The sequence below is a fragment of the Eucyclogobius newberryi genome, unplaced genomic scaffold, assembly GCF_026437365.1.
Source record: "Eucyclogobius newberryi isolate DKJ021-1_F unplaced genomic scaffold, fEucNew1.0.hap1 SCAF_8, whole genome shotgun sequence".
Taxonomy (NCBI): Eukaryota; Metazoa; Chordata; class Actinopteri; order Gobiiformes; family Gobiidae; genus Eucyclogobius; species Eucyclogobius newberryi.
The window spans coordinates 22166095-22184897 of NW_027316500.1; the positions used below are offsets into that span (position 1 = coordinate 22166095).

General features: G+C 39.1%; 1 protein-coding gene across 2 annotated transcripts in view; it reads right to left on the reverse strand.

The window, feature by feature from the left end:
• adam12b (ADAM metallopeptidase domain 12b) overlaps positions 1-18803 on the reverse strand; it is a 104991-nt gene that overhangs the window by 31305 nt on the left and 54883 nt on the right. For both annotated transcript variants that reach the window (XM_072437086.1, XM_072437085.1), the window contains exons 8-11: positions 17902-17973; positions 16025-16194; positions 14730-14814; positions 12449-12597 (exon numbers count right to left, since the gene is read on the reverse strand). In XM_072437086.1, coding sequence (XP_072293187.1) covers positions 12449-12597; positions 14730-14814; positions 16025-16194; positions 17902-17973 — 476 coding nt within the window. The remainder of the gene's footprint in view (positions 1-12448; positions 12598-14729; positions 14815-16024; positions 16195-17901; positions 17974-18803) is intronic.

Below are 18803 nucleotides of genomic sequence, written 5' to 3' on the forward strand. Positions count from 1 at the left end.
CATGAGAGTACACGGGAACAGCGTAAAGTTTCACTTTCTAGTTTGACACGTGCGGCACATTTTTCAAAGGTGAATAATGGTGCACAGCTCTACTTGCAAGGCACGAGATTTTGTCCCAAACCTTAATAACTTGCTGTGTAATGGGCCAATCTACAATGTTTCTGCACACAAATTGAATGGGCATTTCTGTCCACCTTTGGGTTAGTCCTTATTTAGAATAGTATAACAAGTGTGTAATCCTATCCCAGACAACACCAAGTGTTTTAGACCTGGGTTAGAGCTAGTGATACTCCGTATCAGTTTCATGTTTAGAACTCTATGGGATGTAGATGAAAGTAGCGAGGGCACACATCAGACAATAACATATCACACACTTAGGCAACTGGATCCTCACCAAAGTCTTCAAATTCACTGGGGCGTAAAATCTGCATAAAACCTGTACATTGCAAAAGCTTGGCATCGGAATAAGTCAGGGAGAAGTGGTGAGCTGAGCCTGGGGGGGATTTGGCCACATCAAAATGCATGGATATTAAGTTGAGTACATAGATGCTTTTCCTAAGGGTGATAAAGATAATGGTAAAAACATTCAATGGGAAATGAGAAAGCAGGGTGTTTTTTGTGCCAAACAACAGCGATTTCCTCGAAACATAAAAGCCACAAAAAACATCCACTTCCAACAGACGCCCTTGGGTGCAACAGCTCTGTCCACTTCACTCAAGCGGTCTACCTTTTGAACACGCGCTTTCATGCAGTCAATTTTTTCCAATCTGCACAGGTCTGCTCTCCTTAATCCACTAGAGATTTTTTTTTTACACCATTGCGCTATCAGTAAAAAGAGATTTACTGTGCAGAGCGTGGGGAAACAGGCTTTAAATCAAAGACAGACAGCCTATGCAGATCAGACTGGTGCAGAGCAAGCCAAGCCTCTTGTACGGAGTGTGGACCGCAGCTGATAACACGACACACACATGTTTGAGGTCAGGACTAGTCATAGGAATTGGTGCATGGGTAAAGAACAGTTGATTTTATTTCAGTTACTGCTTTATTTCAATAACTGCTGAAAGAAAGATGGTCTAGTACGGCAGGGCAATATACAGTACATAACTTAGTTCGCAAACACTGCCTTTATTTTAGTGTTGAACTTACTACACTGGTTAAACTAAATTGTTAACTAAAAGAAGAAAAAAAAATACATTATTATAGTATGTACACACTATACAATATATTCAATAATGAGAAGTCTCACAAAGCATTTTAAAAGCACTGTGTGGGTTTTGAGCCGATTAGAAGATGATAACAAATGAGTCCACAATTTTTTTCTAGTTTAATTTGCTCTGTTGAAAGTTAGTTTAAAATCTCACAAGTATGCTATAAATGACTTATAGAATTTCTGTGAGCCTATATATAGCAAAGTTTTGAGCCTAAGCCATTGTTCAGTGTTGAAAAGTAACTGAATATGTATATGTATTCAGAATGCTCATGTTGAGTACATATTATATTCTGGTACAATCTTTGTTTTGGTGGTATTTTGAAAAATCAGAAGAATACATTGTGGCATTTGCTCATGAAAGTTAGGCTTTGAACAGCCCTGAATGAGCGAGAAAAATAGAAAAAAAAAGGTTTTTGTAAATGCAGAACAGATGGTCACAAAAACACATTGTTGTCTTTGTTGTGAAAAAGTATTTGGAATACAGTACTCTGATTAGTCTAAGTACAGGTAATGCATACGTTACAAATTACATTTTAATGCAGGTATTGAGTATTCTGTAGCAAAACTTTTATATTTTTACTGTGTACAGACCACAATAAATTAGGAGTGTGTCCATTATTGAAGCTGCAGTATCAGAGGTTTTGATTCTGAGATTTTGCAAGTTATGAGTTGCATAAGAGCGCTTCATCAGCCAGCCACAGTTTAGCCAAAGTTCAGCTTCACAGTCAGTTTATAAGATGCACTGGGCTAACCAACAATCATAAAAAAGTTGCTGCAATTAAGTAAAATTTTGGAAAAATCGAAATCACCAATAAAACTATATATACATGCATAAAAGCGGTGAAGGGTCTTGCCCGAGGAAACAACCTTAACGACAGTATGCAATGCCTGTGACAAGGATTGGAATGTAAGTGGTAGAAAGTCTGTTGACCACCATATACATTTGGTAAGATGATATTAGCAACAGTGATTTGGTTGCTGCTCTGGATTGGCGTCTTGGTGAAACGTAATGGGGTAGTTTTGGTTGCAAGTTGTTTTGTCATTCAAACAATCTATATTATTAATTGCCTGGACAAATAGTGCTGCTATACTTGAGAAATTTGCATAGTGATCAACCAATTTTGTATTCATTTCACTTTTCACTTCAAAAACAGCTGCATAGTAAGTTTTTCCTGATAATTACATTGACAGACTGTAGTGTCAACGTAAACTGCAATGATCCAGAGAACTTGCTTGGTCAGTTTTCTTCTAACTCAGATGTAGCATACTGGATTTAATAGCCTGGCCGGCTTTTATGTTGAATGAGTGGAGCTGATGCCAACACCAGGCCCAACTTAGGACATTACGAGTCCCAAAATAAAAGGACAGCAGTATTAGACTGAAAGACTGCAATGACATTTAAAGCCCGTTTAAGATCACTATCCACAAGTGAGCAATGAAGCCAGCCTGGGTCATTGAGATGGTTCAAAGTCACGTTTAACTGTAGCGTCAGGAGCCATAAAACTATTTGCAAAAGAAGTTTTACTGGCCTAAATCTGTAAAGGCTGATCAAGAAAATCTTAGTAGTGTTTATATAGACGAGGCTGCTGTCTAATCTGGAACTATAGTAGAATTAGTCACAGGGATGATACTCATTTGTTATAATGCATATACTCTTTTTTTCTCATCTAAATGTTATTTTAGTCACAAAATGTACATTAGAATGCAAAATCAGGGAAATTATGTCAAGACCTTGGTAGTTACACAATTTCTTTTATTCTCTTGAACTAGAATGATTGTTTACTTTTCCGCATACAAAATAAATGTGGCTTAGCCCAAGGCTTTCAAACCACATTTCTGAACTGATCATCCATAACATGCACATTTTTCAATTATGCATTATGTTATTTGCACTGGGTTTTGTTTTACTATGCAGATGAAATATGGAAATTTCTAAGAACTTCTGGCAAGACAAATATTAGGGAAGACTTACTCCCAAGGTGCCAGTACCACAACAGGCCAAGAAAATCTAAATTCAAATGTATTAGATTGCCATTCATTTTTGTAACAATATCCCACATGTTCTCAATTCTGACAATGTATAAAATGTCACACAGCATACAGGCCAAAAAATCTCACCTTTTCCATACCAAAACCATAATTGATCACCAACCAATGATTCAGCTAAAATCTAACGTTCAAATCGACACAAAATGAAGCATTTATAGAATCAAAAGCATGAAGTACTTTACATAGTTTACTTTAAACATAGCCTTAGGTCGCCTCTTCACAGCTGATCTCACATCACTGCCCAGAACATGACCCCAGCACAGGTCTTACCTCTCCCGGGATAATCACTTTGCAGGCACATTTTGCTCTTGTAGAACTAATTTGTCCATGCACAACAGTTAGCCCAAACTTAATTAGCCATCCAGCCTCCTCCTCCACACCTCTCTCACCTTCACTAAAGGCCAAGTAAATGTCTTTGCAAGCTGTGAGAAAGGCACCTGTGTATTCTCAGATCATCGTCTCATAACTGTCAACCAGCCAGGTATCCACCAGACAAAGGCAGGATGTGTGCTGTTATCTCACAGTAGCTACTGCATTTACCGTATCACAATGAGCCAACAGATTATTGTGTTAGCAATCTGACAAGGATCTTATAGAACGTTTAAACGCTATACAAGTCCATTTATTCCTTTTTTCAAAGAAAGGTACTGAAAGGAATGGTGACTGGGAAAATTGTATGATGTAATCTCTGCTGAGCTTTGTTTGAACATGGGATACAAAAATGGGAATAACTTGGTTTTAGGATGTAATGAAAAAGTGAAGTTGTGAGCAGGACTGAAAGAGGCAAAGATTTACTTAGACAACTCGTCTTCCAATCCAAAGGTCGGCGGTTCAACTCCCCGCTCGGTCAGAGTGGTCAGATCCACTGGCCTGCAGGTTGGCGGTGCGATCGCAGCTGCCTCATGTGAATACTGCCATTGTGTCCTTGGGCAAGACACTTAACCCAACTCGCTTTAACTTTACCATTTATATCATAATATCATCTTATCATCACATGATACAATGTCTTATATAAACCATCTAGAAACCTAGGAGGACAAGACATAGCTCTTAAAAGCAATATATATATGCAATAGAAAGTGTAAATAAACAACCCAGAATGCAATGCTTTCAAGATTGAATGCCTGCAGTATTATGTTAGTGAATGGCTCTTCATCTGCCTGGATGAACTGTCTTGCTAGAATGAGTGGTTCTGGCTCCACAGTCTGTTTCTTATTGAACATTGTCCATAAGAAATTAACACATTTACATTTGATGATTTCCTATGCACATTGTTTAATCTGTTTTTCAGTATCGCCTTTTGAGGCAACTGCTGTTGTGACTTTAGGCGTTACAAAGAATGAACTCTGTTCAAGAAGGGGACCGGAGCAGAGGGTGTGTTCCAACTATTACACTCCCCGGTAAGGTCTTTACTGGAGAGGAGAATCCGACCGATAGTGGAACCTCGGATTCAGGAGGAGCAGAGTGGTTTTCGTCCCGGTCGTGGAACACTGGACCAGCTCTATACCCTCCATCGGGTGCTCGAGGGTTCATGGGAGTTTGCCCAACCAGTCCACATGTGCTTTGTGGCTCTGGAGAAGGCTTTCGACCGTGTCCCTCGGGGTGTCCTTTGGGGGGTGCTCCGGGAGTACGGGGTCCGGGGCCCTTTGCTCAGGGCTGTCCGGTCCCTGTATGACCGGAGCAGGAACTGTGTTCGCATTGCCGGCAGTAAGTCAGACCTGTTCCCAGGGCATGTTGGACTCCGCCAGGGCTGCCCTTTGTCACCGGTTCTGTTCATAGTTTTTATGGACAGAATTTCTAGGTGCAGTCAGGGGTCGGAGGGTGTCCGGTTTGGGGACCACAAGATCTCATTTCTGCTGTTTCCCGGACCTGCAAAATGTAGTGGGACGGTTTGCAGCCGAGTGTGAAGCGGCTGGCATGAGAATCATCCAAATCAGAGGCCATGGTTCTCAACTGGAAAAAGATGGCTTGCCCTCTCCAGGTGGAGGAGTTCAAGTATCTTGGGTGAGGGATGCAGCGTCTGCAGTGATGCGGTCGCTGCATGTGGTAAGGGCGCTCCCTTAGAGATAGGGTGAGGAGCTCAGTCGCACGGGAGGAGCACGGAGTAGAGCCGTTTCTCCCCAATGTCCAAGAGGAGCCAGCAGAGGTGGCTTGGGTATCTGTTCCGGATGCGTCCTTGGCGCCTCCCTGAGGAGGTTTTTCGGGCATGTCCGCTAGAAGGACTTTGTCTCTCAGCTGGCCTGGGAATGCCTCAGGATCCCCCAGGAAGTTTTAAACTGCTGCCCCCGGATAGGCGGAAGAAGATGGATGGATGGAAAACATTTATTGAAATTAATTTAATTGAAGTATCGGAATGTTCCACAGTATTGCATTTATTCAAATAAATTCCCCCCAAACATACATTCTCACTTTGAGCAGACTGCTCACAGATCTGCTCTGTGACTTGTCCTGGTGGTGTCGCCTGCTTGTCTCCATGGAGAAAGATAACGTAAGTGTAATGCCAAAATGTGGAACAATCCAGACAGAGCACTAGAAGGTGTCACACCATCCAGACTTCACCTTTAAGCAAATTCTGTATTGCTAATTAAATCACATGTTAATAATTATCCTTGACAATGTTAGGGAAAACACTGGAGACAAGACGATTGCTTTTAATTATGTAAAAGTACTATTATAATGATATACAAGAAATAAATACAGTGGCTTTATGCAAATGTTCTGTCTGCAACAAATAGAACAGTATGTTTTGAAGATGAACCCTTTCAACTAAAAATAGAATAGTAAAAATAGAATAGAAAATTACTGCATATAGGTTTAATATATAATATGTATGTAATGAGTTGGCTGTACATTCTTTCTGTTTTGCTGTCATGAAAGTCTCACTGTCGAGAGATGAGCTCTTGGTTTATGTTAAAAACTAAGATCTGACTTTTCTGAAAATGTCAGCACTGTAGCATTGGTCTATTAAAGATTCAATATAGGCAAAACACTTAAGTTAAATGGACAGCTATTTACTTCATTTGTTGCCCAAGCTCCAGAACCACTTTAAGATAATGGCAGTTAGTTCCTCTTCACCTCACTCGGGCCCATTTGTGTTTAGCATTAACTTTTAGCCTTTTCACACAGCTTTCGGTAGTAGAAGTTCAACTTAAGCAATATTTCTAATGGCTTGGTACAGTAAAGCTTAGGTTGTATTTCTGTTTCAGCCTTAAGAAGTAAACATTGTGAATACGATGCCATTTAAAGAACTGTTGAGATAATAAACACAGAAATCCAGCTGGAATGCATTGGTCAATTTTGTTAGATCAAATCTCCCTTACATAATTCTACATGTCTGTTTTAGAAAATCATCACTAATATAATAGTAATCTGCTTCCAGGATTTGTTTTCATCATCCAGCAAGAACTATTGCTTTATATGCTGTCTTTGTGAGTCACACTCTGCTTTAAAATTGAAAATGGGGTAACCAGACAATTGATAACTTGCCAAAAACTGATGGCTTTGACTCTCAGCTAAAGGATACAGTACGATATAAAAGTTGGCTTATAATTGATGTCCGAATTTAACGGTGAATCGATACATTATTGTAGAAAGTAAAAAATAATTCACTCCAAAAACAGTAAAGCTAAATATAAAGTACTATTTACTATCTTAGTTTTTTAGGTCACATGAACTCAAGGTTTTCATTCCGAAAGTTTTCATAAAACTAGTTAGGTATTAAGGATTTCACTGTTGTTTGGTAAAGGTCTCAATAATCTTGTAATATTGTAACACTGGAATATGATATGGTGAAATCCCTACTTGTAATATTATTTTCATATACACTTCATATTGAATTCTGACCAGAACATAAGCTAAAGCCGCTCAAATGTTATCCAAACCAACGGAAGCCTTACTTTCTCATATGTCACGAAAACAACTGAGAAAAATGTCCTCTCTGTCTCTCCATTATTTTTCTTCTCTGTAATGCAACTCTTACCTCATCTCCCCTTCCCAAAGTCTTCCCCATTTTAAACATCTAAGAACAGTGCCACAGTCCCACAGTCCCGCCAGTCTCTCCTCATTGTTCTGAAGTACAAATCTCTGGACAGTCAAAACAGACAAGTTACTTAATCATTTCTTCGCTGTCATCCCTTTCTAGTTTCACCTCTGGCTCTTGGAGTCTCTGGTGTACGTATGGCACTAGAATATATATATATATATATATATATATATATATATATATATATATATATATATATATATATATATATATATATATATATATATATATATATATATATATATATATAATATTCTTCTTACACAGCCTGTCAATCCTGATCCTAATGCACCTCAGTGTAGCTCCATGTTGGCGCAGCCTGGCCCTGATTGCAGCTGGCAGCGTCACAGATAATCATGTCATTTAGATGCAGCCTGCTCCGTGCACCATTAGCAAGTCCAAGCTACCAAATACAAACTGCAGCTGGAAAGCCAGGCTACGGTAAGTGGACCTTTACAGTCTACATGCATCCAGACAGAAGCCTAATGGACGGAATAACAATAAAGTATTAGAGGAAATGCGGGAAGGGAAAGGAGGAGGTCTGGGTGTCTGGGTTTGTTGACATGTGAATGAGGAAGGTAAATGCTAACATTCATTTTTGTCTTTAAAGTAGTTACATTAAAACTTCACTAAGTAACTTTTTTGGTGGAGGTTACATCACCTTCTTCTCTCCTTAGAGATGTTATTGCTTTGCTTGAAATGTTCCAAGGTATGGAATTAAACGTGCACCTTGCATTTATTGAATTATACGTACATTTATGCTCACAAATACGTTGAAAAACAGGATCTTATAGAGTGCAACTAATTAAAGTGTTGTGACTTTTAGTTGAGTTTGCTATTTAAATCTTGTCTGTGTATTGATTCAAAATGGAATGTGCTTTTGCATTTCTCCTCAATCAATATCTAACCTTGAAAAAAATATATACAGTTACAGTGTGGGACATTTCAACTCCATGTCAATGCAAGGGTAATTACTTTTATCTATCTATTCCTACATACATAATGAAAACACATTATTTATGCATGCATTTCACAGGCACGTTCAAAGCTTTTGAATTTGATTTAACTTAAGCAATGAACTGAATTATTATGCTGGTATCAATACATGAATTCTGCTCTTTCAAAAAGGTCAATATAACATTAACATTTGAATAGTGTGGAAATATTGATTGAACTAGTCCCTTGGTGTTTGATAAGGTCATCAGAAGCATTGTAAAGTTTTGTCACCCGATCCTTAGGGGATGACAGTACCTACCTCTACCATGCATTCAAATTCCAATGTATATACTGCATTATGTATGAGTGCATGAATCTATGGGGCACATCAAGCCTCCTTTAGATAAATGTTTAAAGAGGAGCTCAGTTTGCAGCTGCTGTCACTGTTCAAACTGATTTTGACTGTTCTTTTCCAACGTTTTTGGTGAAAGGTCACTTAAGGTAACACAGCCCATGCAGGCACGCTCCTTAATTATTTATATGGTCAACAGAATAGCACAACATAGCTGTATCTTTTTATACACTGGGCAACACTATCTCAGGGGCTGCATATGCCTCTTTAAAGCTCCAGGGCTTCTTGTGGTGTTCTTAAAACATATTTTTAGGATAGAACATACATTCAGACATCCTAACCAAAGAGTGCGCTCCCTGTAGTGCTTTGTGGAGCCTCAGCGTGGGCGTGACGAGGATTGGCTGCATGTGAGTGCTGAAGTGGAACAGATACACAGGAGCTGGGGCCTCTTAGCAATAAACCCATGTATAGTAATTAAAGTAATTCACAAGTTTGTCAATCCAGTCTGTGCTGAGGCGGGATCCGTGTTAAACCATGTAATATGAATCTAAATCTAAAATGAGCCAAAATGCTGGAAATAAGATAAGATAAGATCAGATAATCCTTTATTGTCCCACATGGGGAAATTTCATTGGTGCAACGCAGGTAGATACAGAGGTAGATACAGAAGAACAGATCACTTATAGGAAGTCTGAAAAACACTTTCAGTAGAAGATCTCCTATAAATAAATAAAAAACTCCCATAGACAAAACCTCCCATTTCCCAACAAGGGATGGAGGGGAAAAAATAATAAAGATAAAAATAAATAAATAAATACAAAAATACCATTGCATGTGATCATGACAGTAATTGCACATGAATATGTGTCACAACGGCACATGGATTGCTCATGAATTTCACAGTAATTGCACATGACATAAACCTTCCTGGGGGAGAACCCCCTATACAGACAAGTTGATCAAGATTTGTTTTATATTTTTAACATTAAAATGTATTTATAGCGACAAACAGTAGGCTGGCTTTAAATTAAGTTTGTTTTGATTGTGCTTCAAATGCTGCTTTTTCTTTTGAAGTTAAATGTTGCAGACCCCTGGGTTAGAAATATATCTAGACCATCAATTAATTCACAATAGTAAAAGAGAAGTATTTTGCAGTTAGAATTATATTCAACATATAGATAAGATATTTTTCTGTCCTTGGTGCACTAATTTCTGACCGGCCAAATCCGGCCCCCCAACTAATTTAAACCGGCCCATAACCCATCTTGTTTACTGGTTTCATTCTGGGTTAGCACGAGTTTAGACCTGGCTTGGTCTTGATTTAGAAACCTGGTTGGTTATCTAGTCCTAGTTTCATTCTGGTTCAGTACTGGCAAAGGATTTTGCAATATTATTTCTCACATTGAATTGCCCTGTTCTAGGCTAAGTAGAGGAGCAGCATGTCTTGGAGCAGGCACAGCCTGATTTTGCCTTCAGAAGCCAGGTAAAGGTTGGTCAGCAGCCGATATGGCTGAGCTGAGGACAGGGAGAGAATATGCCATCCGAACAAGTGAGCTGAGGATTTTATACAGCCAAGATTGTGTGGTGTCCTGGTTGAGTCAGGTGCCATGGAGCTACTGGTTTGTTTATGGGGCTGCTATAATTCTCCTCTACTGAATCTAGCAGTAATAAAGAAAAATACCAACAAACTATGATTTACAAATTTTCTGATACGTTCAAATCACAAAATGGCTTCATTCTAAAAGCTTGGACTGGCAAATGTTTAAATCACTTTACTTGGACTCTCCAAAATATTAACAATAACACAGTCTTACATCAGTCAGGATCAACAATGGACATTATGAATGAACAGAAGACGTTAAAGCTTCTGGGCAATGTTTTTTTCTCTGCAGCCAAAAGTTAAATTCAATAGATATCCATCAATGTGTCCATTGCAGTTGTGTTTTTTGTGCCTACGTGTTGTTTTTCCTTATGTAGATCATTTTCATTCAGCAAGGAGGAAGAATCTAATTACTGAAAATAAAAAACAAAACCAACATCCATGCAACATAAACAAAATTGGCCTATATTTCTATATAGGTTATTTATTGATTTAGTTATGTTTGTTAACAGAAATTCTACCAAATCGGATGTATTTTGGTTGCCTGGGATCCAAAAAACACTGACTCCCATACTTTACAAAGATGTGAGTCTGGTAACCAGTTTCATCTCCTTCAATTCAAATGGGTGTGATTAGCCAATCAGGACCATGCAGGGTATGTCTGCATGAAACAAATATAAGTAGGCTTATGAGGAAAAAATAAAACATTGCAGATTACGAAGCACAAAACTGGTGACGTGAGGGAAGTTTGATTTTGCCCTAACCAGATGGAGGGGTGACCAGACTGATATGCCATGGCCTCAAACATCCTGAAACTGATGAAGATCAGTCACATCTGAGTACAAAAAAAATGATAATGCACTTGATGTGATTGCAAACAAAAGAAATGACAGTCTGGTGACTTGATAAACAAAACTTGGAACCACCATAAAGAGGAGTAGGATGATTAGAACTGAAGTCGCTGAGACAAGGTTATCGAGACCTGGGTGGTGGGAGAAGGCACTTATTGTAATAATTATAACATGACATTGAGGTTATATTATCAAAAAACTTGTTTAATTATTCAAGAAAGTAATGGTTCTATAAAGGGTGACTGAGGTATGAGATGAAAACACCTCGGGATCCCCCCGGAGGAGTTGGAGGAAGTGTCTGGGGAGGAGGAAGTCTGGGAGTCCCTGCTCAGACTGCTGCCCCCACGACCCGGCCCCGGATAAGCGGCAGAAAATGGATGGATGGATGGTGACTGACACTCAGTAAAAAATCTGATGTTTTAAGCCTTTTGTCAGTTTTTTATTTTTAAGAATGCCTCAAACTTTCAGGAAATTTCCAGAAAATTACTGGCATAATATGTTGACCCATTAATTCATTTTATTTATTTATACAGGGAAGACAAAATGAGAAACAAGAAACAAACACAGGATACTAAAACACAAATAACACATTCAATAAATTAAGCAATACATAAAACACATTAATACATACAATATGAGATGAAAATTATATAAAACAAGTGCATCGACACTGTGGGTAGTCAAAAAATCCATTTAATTTAATGCAAAAAGTAGCTGTGTTTTGTCCCGCAGGGAGGGAGCAAAGTTGTTGAAAGTGTATCAATACAATGGGATTGTAAGATAAAAATGTCCTGAGACCTCAAAGGGTGAATACTTGAACTGATGTTTAATAAACTTGATAAATAACCAGACAAAATGCCAACTATAGCCTTGTACACAAAGGCAGTGTTGTTCTCTTCTCACATCCAGTGATTGCCATTCTACTGTAGAATATAATTAACAGTGGTGAGTTCTGTATCTTTCTCCTGTAATGAACCTTAATGCTGAACCGTAGAGCTGAACTTTAGAGCTAAATGATAAACCGAGTTCAGAGGTTTTAACACTGTTGCTGTTTAACACTGTTGCTGTAGAATGCATATATAATATAAAAATATAATAAACCAGCACTGAGACAAATGTAGCCTTGATGAACTGTTCTCTACAATTAAGAGAAAAACTAATTTTATTTCTAAAGAAGAATGAGTGAATGGCTTTAAGATTAATTGTCAGCTCTTGAATGTACATTTTGTTTTATTTGAATTCATTGAATCCATGGAAACCCATACCGTCACTCAGTCTAGCTTAAACAGGCTGTTAGGGTTATTCGGATTGATCCACCACTGCTAATTTGTGTGTGTGTGTGTGCGTGTGTGTGCGCGTGCGTGCGTGCGTGCGTGTGTGCGTGTGTGCGTATGGGAGCAGTTCTCACCCTGTAGATGGAGTCATAATGCAACCCCCTCGGTCCACAGTCATCCTACATCCACAGCCGCGCTCCGGAGTGTCGTGGTTCATCCCAAAGTTGTGCCCCAACTCATGAGCCAAAGTAACAGCAGCACCAAGAGGGTTCTCAGAGTGATCCTGCCAGAACAAAAATACAAATCTTATTTCATCTATATGTTCAACTGCATCTGTTTGAGAAGTTTCCTAAATACGAATAAGAAAACTATGCAAAACAGCCATTTTGATCAGCAGATTTAAAGTAATTGGTTAATTTGCACAAAGTGTTCAATTACATCTTCATTTTAGTTTTTTTGGCCCGAAGGCAGGATAGATATTAGACAGGATAGATAAGTGTTAAATGGGGGATGAGAGAGGGGAGGACATAGTTTTGTGTAATTTTTTCAGATTTTCTTTAATGATATAATACGAGGCAGTGAAAGTTATAAAAGAGCTCACGTTGCTGCTCTTATACACTACATGGGAAAATGACAGACTTCCTTCAACATTGGGGGCTCTCAAAGTTGAGAGTGTGATTAAAGGGCAGATTACGCTGCCTTTCATTCGGAAGGATGGGACAACTTTTCTCATCTCAGCTCTGTTTACCAAATTCACAGACCAATGCTCCCCCACAAAAAAGACGCATATCGAAATCAGGACAACAAAATCAAAACTCACCAAAGCCACCAACATTACTTTGTTCGAACCATGGCCCGTAACTTTGGAGATTGTGCCGCTTGTAACCCTGCAATGCTTTGATGATTTCTCCCGGATATCATTTTTGCTGGGAGGAAACCTCATTTTCAGGACAAAAAACTAAGATATTGTCAGCTTCACAATTGGCACAAAAGCAGCCACATGACTTTTAGTTATGACCAAAAACGCATTACACTGGTACAAGCTGCGAAAATGAAAAGTGCATTTGGAGCGAATAAAAAGTCTTGGTGGCTGGTGAGAGCGAGATGAAAAACGGCTGCCCTCCTCCTAACTGGTTTGCGCCGCTCTTCTAATCTCTGTCCAAACCATCTGCCATCTGTAAGTAATGGGGAAGAGAAACATCTGGAGATGCCTTGAAACTGCCAGACCCAGCAAAACAAATATCTACTACATTCACTAATGGGAAATGCACATCCCTATAGGGTTTGGTTGTGATGGCTATAAAGGATCATCTCTGCTTTTGTGAGAGTAGGGGGGCTCTCATGGAGTTAAGTTACTGCCTGGGGTGACGTGAGCTTGTCGGTGTGACTCAGAATGCACCGCTAGGCTTCTGAATAAACAATTTGGGACTAGATATGAAAAGAGACCTAGTATTATTTAAACGTTGTGTCCTTGGAGTAGCGCCTCTTTAGATGTGTCAGGAGGAAAACCAGAGAGGCTGCGTGAAATTGAATGACTTTACAAGGGCATTTGCAATACAGTGCCCCAATCTTCTTTCATTTTCATTGACAATCGAGTTAATGTAGTAATCCACATCTAACCACACCTTAAAGGTCCCATAACATGCAAAATCGACTTTTCAGAGCTTTTAACCTTCTTACATTGCTATTTGTGCTTCATATATGTACCCAGAGTGTTTTTTTGATTGATTCACGCAGTTTTTAGCTATATTACAGACTATCTCCTTTCCTCGGATCTCCAAACTGACGGGCAGTGGGGCAAGACCGTCATAAGGGCAAGCACGTGTCTAGTCCTGCTTTTTAACAAACAAACGGTCGGAGACGGGAATCGAACCCACGACACGGCGGCCGGCCGCACCTGGATAAAATCTAAATTGTACCGGAGTTATGGGCTGGAGTAAACGAGAAACAACTTCCATTTAGCATGTATAAGTCGTGTTCAATCGTATGTATTCTATTACATGTGTTTTATTGCTCAAAATACCTTGTATAGTTACCCTGTACATTGTAAAACCAGTCACCTGCTTGTCTCCATGGTAATATGTTTAATGTTAAGGTATGGGACATTTCAGGCAAAGCAATAACCTTTCCATGAGGACAAACAGGTGGCTGACCCTCAATCAGAAAGGTAACATAGTGCATCTTTAAAGGGAATGAGAACAGTCAAACCTCAGACCGCATTAGCTGGTGAATTTTGTCTACAGCATTGTGCCTGCTTTGATGTTAGAGTTGTTACCAAATGGCCTTCGAACACACACTGAACACCTCACGCCGCCTTAACAGATCTGCACAAGTTCTACAAAGACACAATCACCCAGTGTGGATGAAGAGGAGGGTGGGGGCAGGCACGGGGGAGGATGAATGCGGTAAACTCACCATCACAATCCCTCCAGACTGCTCCACGGTGCACATGCTCATGATGGGGGCCATGCCGATGGTGGTGCCCTGAAAGTAGACCCCACTGCACAGGGCAAAGGGCATGAAAGAGAAGAAAATGTGTTATTTATGTCAATACGTAAGACTTTAACAGACTGTAAGGAAATATTTCAAAATCCACAGTACGCAACGGTGAGACTCTGCTCTGTATCTCGTAATATGACAGATCCACCAACTGTGAAACTTTAGATCAGGGTTTTCAATTACAGAACCATTAATCATGCATTCTACTGCATTATCAACGTAACTGTCTTTTATCTTTGTATCTTTTAGGGATTTCAGTATTATTTGGTTTATCGATTATTCAAGTTACAAAATAAGCATGGAAAATAAAAATAAAGAATGGACTAAAGAAGTCATTTCATTGGAAGCACAATTCCAAGTTAAATGTATGTAAAAGTGCTTTTATCTGGCTGTTTTTGACACAATAACTTTACTTTATCATCATCATTGAGAAGTAGATGATGATAAATTGTATCATTCAGACAGAAAAGAAAAAATACATTCAAGAAATTCACTATTGTTTTGTCAAGGTTTGTTATACAGGGATGCTTCTTCTCACAGTAATCGTAACACTAAATGTTGATATTTTGACAACCCTAATACTGTATATAAAGTTCTATAATACTCACATAAAACTGTATTATACTTGTGGTGACATTGCTTGTTACAGTCCAAAACAATATTATTTCTTTCTAAAGTAGGTTGCTACGGTCATGTGAGAATAGCTTAAATCCACTGTGTTTGCAGTGTACGAAACAGGAGCAGGGTTGGACATATTGGACTGCAGTAATAGGAACAAAGCCCCAGGGCCTGCCCTATTACCCTCTACAACACAATGTAAACATAGAGCGTTTGCAGTTTCCAAAGTCATGTTTCCTGATATAGTTATTTGAGTGCAGTGCCCTCAGATACCCCTTAAATAAAAGGGCACATGTGGTGTGTGCGCCATGCATTTTCTATTCCAAACGGATGCTCTTTTCATGTATTTTGGTGTGCTTTACTGATGCTGAGATGCATTTGGTACATGTGTATATCAATCGTTTTGGTAATTTCAAAACCTGAATATATGCTTGACAACTAAATTAATCTAATACTGTCCAAATTGTGTACAGTGCAGCGATAAACTTACACAAAGCAATAATATATATTACGCATCTATTATTTTGATCCTCATACTTTCAAACTTGGCAATATATCTAAACCGTGCCATATCTTCCCCTTCGCTGTCCCACCTGATGAGCTGCGCGTTGTCATGAGGTCTCTGTGGCAGTAGCTTGACTTTCCTCCAGTCTAAGAACTCGTGCAGCGTGGTGAAGGGGTCCTGGGTGATGGGACATTTATCAGCGTCGCTCCACACCTCCAGGCCAACCAGAGCCACACGGATGTTCAGCGCCCGGTAGAACTGAGGGAGACACAAAGGCACAAAGACAATCAGAGGTAAACATCATCTGGAGCACGTCACACTTTTGTCACTTACTCCTGGTGCTATTCGATCTACTCGCATTTAAGCATGGGATGCTGTGATGTTTGGATGATATTGGATGTGAACTTAGTGGAAATATGTGGCAGGGTCAGGGTAGAGTAACCACATGTTTGGTGGTTAGGGAATAGATTGATAGCTGAATGAGGTACATGAGGAAATGAGACAAATTATGCCGTAAAGGGCTGCAGCAATTAATCAATTAATCTTGACTAGTCAACAATAAATAAATAATAGTAGTTGTATAAGGCCGCAGTTATTTTATTACTTGGTTCACAGATTTTTAAATGAAATAAATTGAACAGGCGGGCGAAATATAATTTCAATAGAATTTTTCTTCCGGGTTTACACAAAACGGACCATGGGAGGAGGGGGGGGGGGGGGGAGGGGGGGGGGGGAGACGCGGCGCGCAGGTGAGCGGAACAGTAGATTTAGCGTGTTTTGCATTGGTAAAATTGACGCTTCTAAGTGTGCACCCTTAGTCACGGCAAAACGAGCTGGAGAAAATGTGGTAAACGGGTTTAAAATGTGTATTTGCGATATAAAAGGCGTTGGCGCGGCGTGTAGCAGACAGGGAAACGGGCGCGCGTGTCTTCACATGCTCTCCTGGGGCCGCGCGCAGGCTCCGTCACAGACTCCCGCAGGAAAAATTGCTTCGCACGCTCTTATCTTTTGACTTAATACCGCTTTTTATATTTCATTTAATGCTATTTTGCCTTGTCGGCGGTACTTTATAATTTCTTTTTTTTTTATAATAATTAATTGTATTTATATTGTAGAAATCAATAATCAAAGTGTGGCGGATCCGTAAACCAAGTAATAAAATAACTGTGGCCTTATTTCAGTTTTATTTTCATTTCAAATACAATATGCTTTAATTGCAAGTGACGAAGACATAGTTGGTGATCAAGGATGAAAAACCACTTGAGAGCTACTTCCAAAATCACATTGCAAATTTAGTATCCTTCCACTGGTGTTACAGATCAATTCGTTTGATTACATCAGACGAAGGAATTTCTATAGTCGGTTGAAATTCAGCCTAAAATATTTAATCTCACTTTACATCAATGTCACAGTCGCATAATTAGCCAGTTTAATCATTATGAGCTCATCTGTAATTGCGTAATATTACACCTCAAAAGGTCTTCTCCATTAAGATAAGATAAGATAAACCTTTAATATCCACGCAAGGGGAAATTTCGTTTTTACAACGCAGTAGAACAGGAGGAAAGGACAGATTATAGGAAGTTTCAAAACACATTCTTAATAGAAGTCTTATGAACAAAAAAATAAATAAAAAAAATAAAAAATCTTATTAACAAAACTCCTCTCCTATCTTAATAGGGAATGGAGGGGGGGAAATCAAATCAAATAAAATAGATAATAAAAAATACATATAATAATTATCAGTTACCCATGCTCCCTTTCAAACCTCAATCCCCTTATTGTACCTGCTAGTTACACGTCCACATCCGCGGCACTGGGACTGCTTGTGAACGGCCTAAATGCAGCTGTTTTAGTGGGACATTAATCCATCACAAAACCGGGCCTATTAATCTTGTCTGGCAGCCATATTTCTATTTTAAAAGTGATTTATCCCTCCTGTGCGGTGGGAAGAGGATGTTGTACCTTGTCTACATAATTCGCAATCTCCGCCAGTCGTTGCTTCACTCTCTCCACGTCCTTCCCTTGCTTCTGAAACTAGAAAGAACAGAAATAGCAAACATTAAGCCCAAATTTAAATTCAAGTGTAAATTCAAAATGGCTGCTCCATCATTGTTTTATAGGAAAATATTTACAGCTTGTGCAATGAGTGAGTGCGCAGGGCCAGACTGTCAAGCTGTGACCATCTGGATATGGACAAATCTCCCGGTGTTAGAATGACGAATGGCAGGGCCGCGGGGAGCGAGTCTATTGGCAGATCTGGCAACCGGGGAAAGCTTCGGATCTAAACTGGAGCAAAAGGGTTGACCTTCTGTTCACACCCTGCTGGGACTCCTGGGAGTTCATTCAAAATGCATTTTTATGAGGAAGAAGAGGACCTTGGGACGCTAAACAATTGGATTTGTATACTTTAAGTGATTTGCATAGACAGGGTTCAGGAGGAGGAGAAGATCATTGGGGCTATGTTTAAAAAGTACACAAGAACATTTACAATATTCCTTGGCCAGTTTGATGATTAATGCATATTTTTATTACTATAACAAATCAAGACAAGTTACATTTTCCTGATTCAAGTCAACAGACTAATAATAATAACATATATATTTATGATAGATTTAGATCAACTGGATTAAAAAATAATGATAATAACTTTTTTTTTGACAATTTGAAGATCATAAATGCTGGTTGGATGATGAAGATGAAGGTAAAGCTATAAATATACATTTCATTATTTGGCTCATTTAAAAAGATAAAGGACATATGTACGTGAAACTTATATTATCACCAGGGATTTATCTGATAACAAAGATTTATTGAACTTAATTCTTAGTGTGATACTTTTATTTCAGTTTAGATTTTAGTTTCGT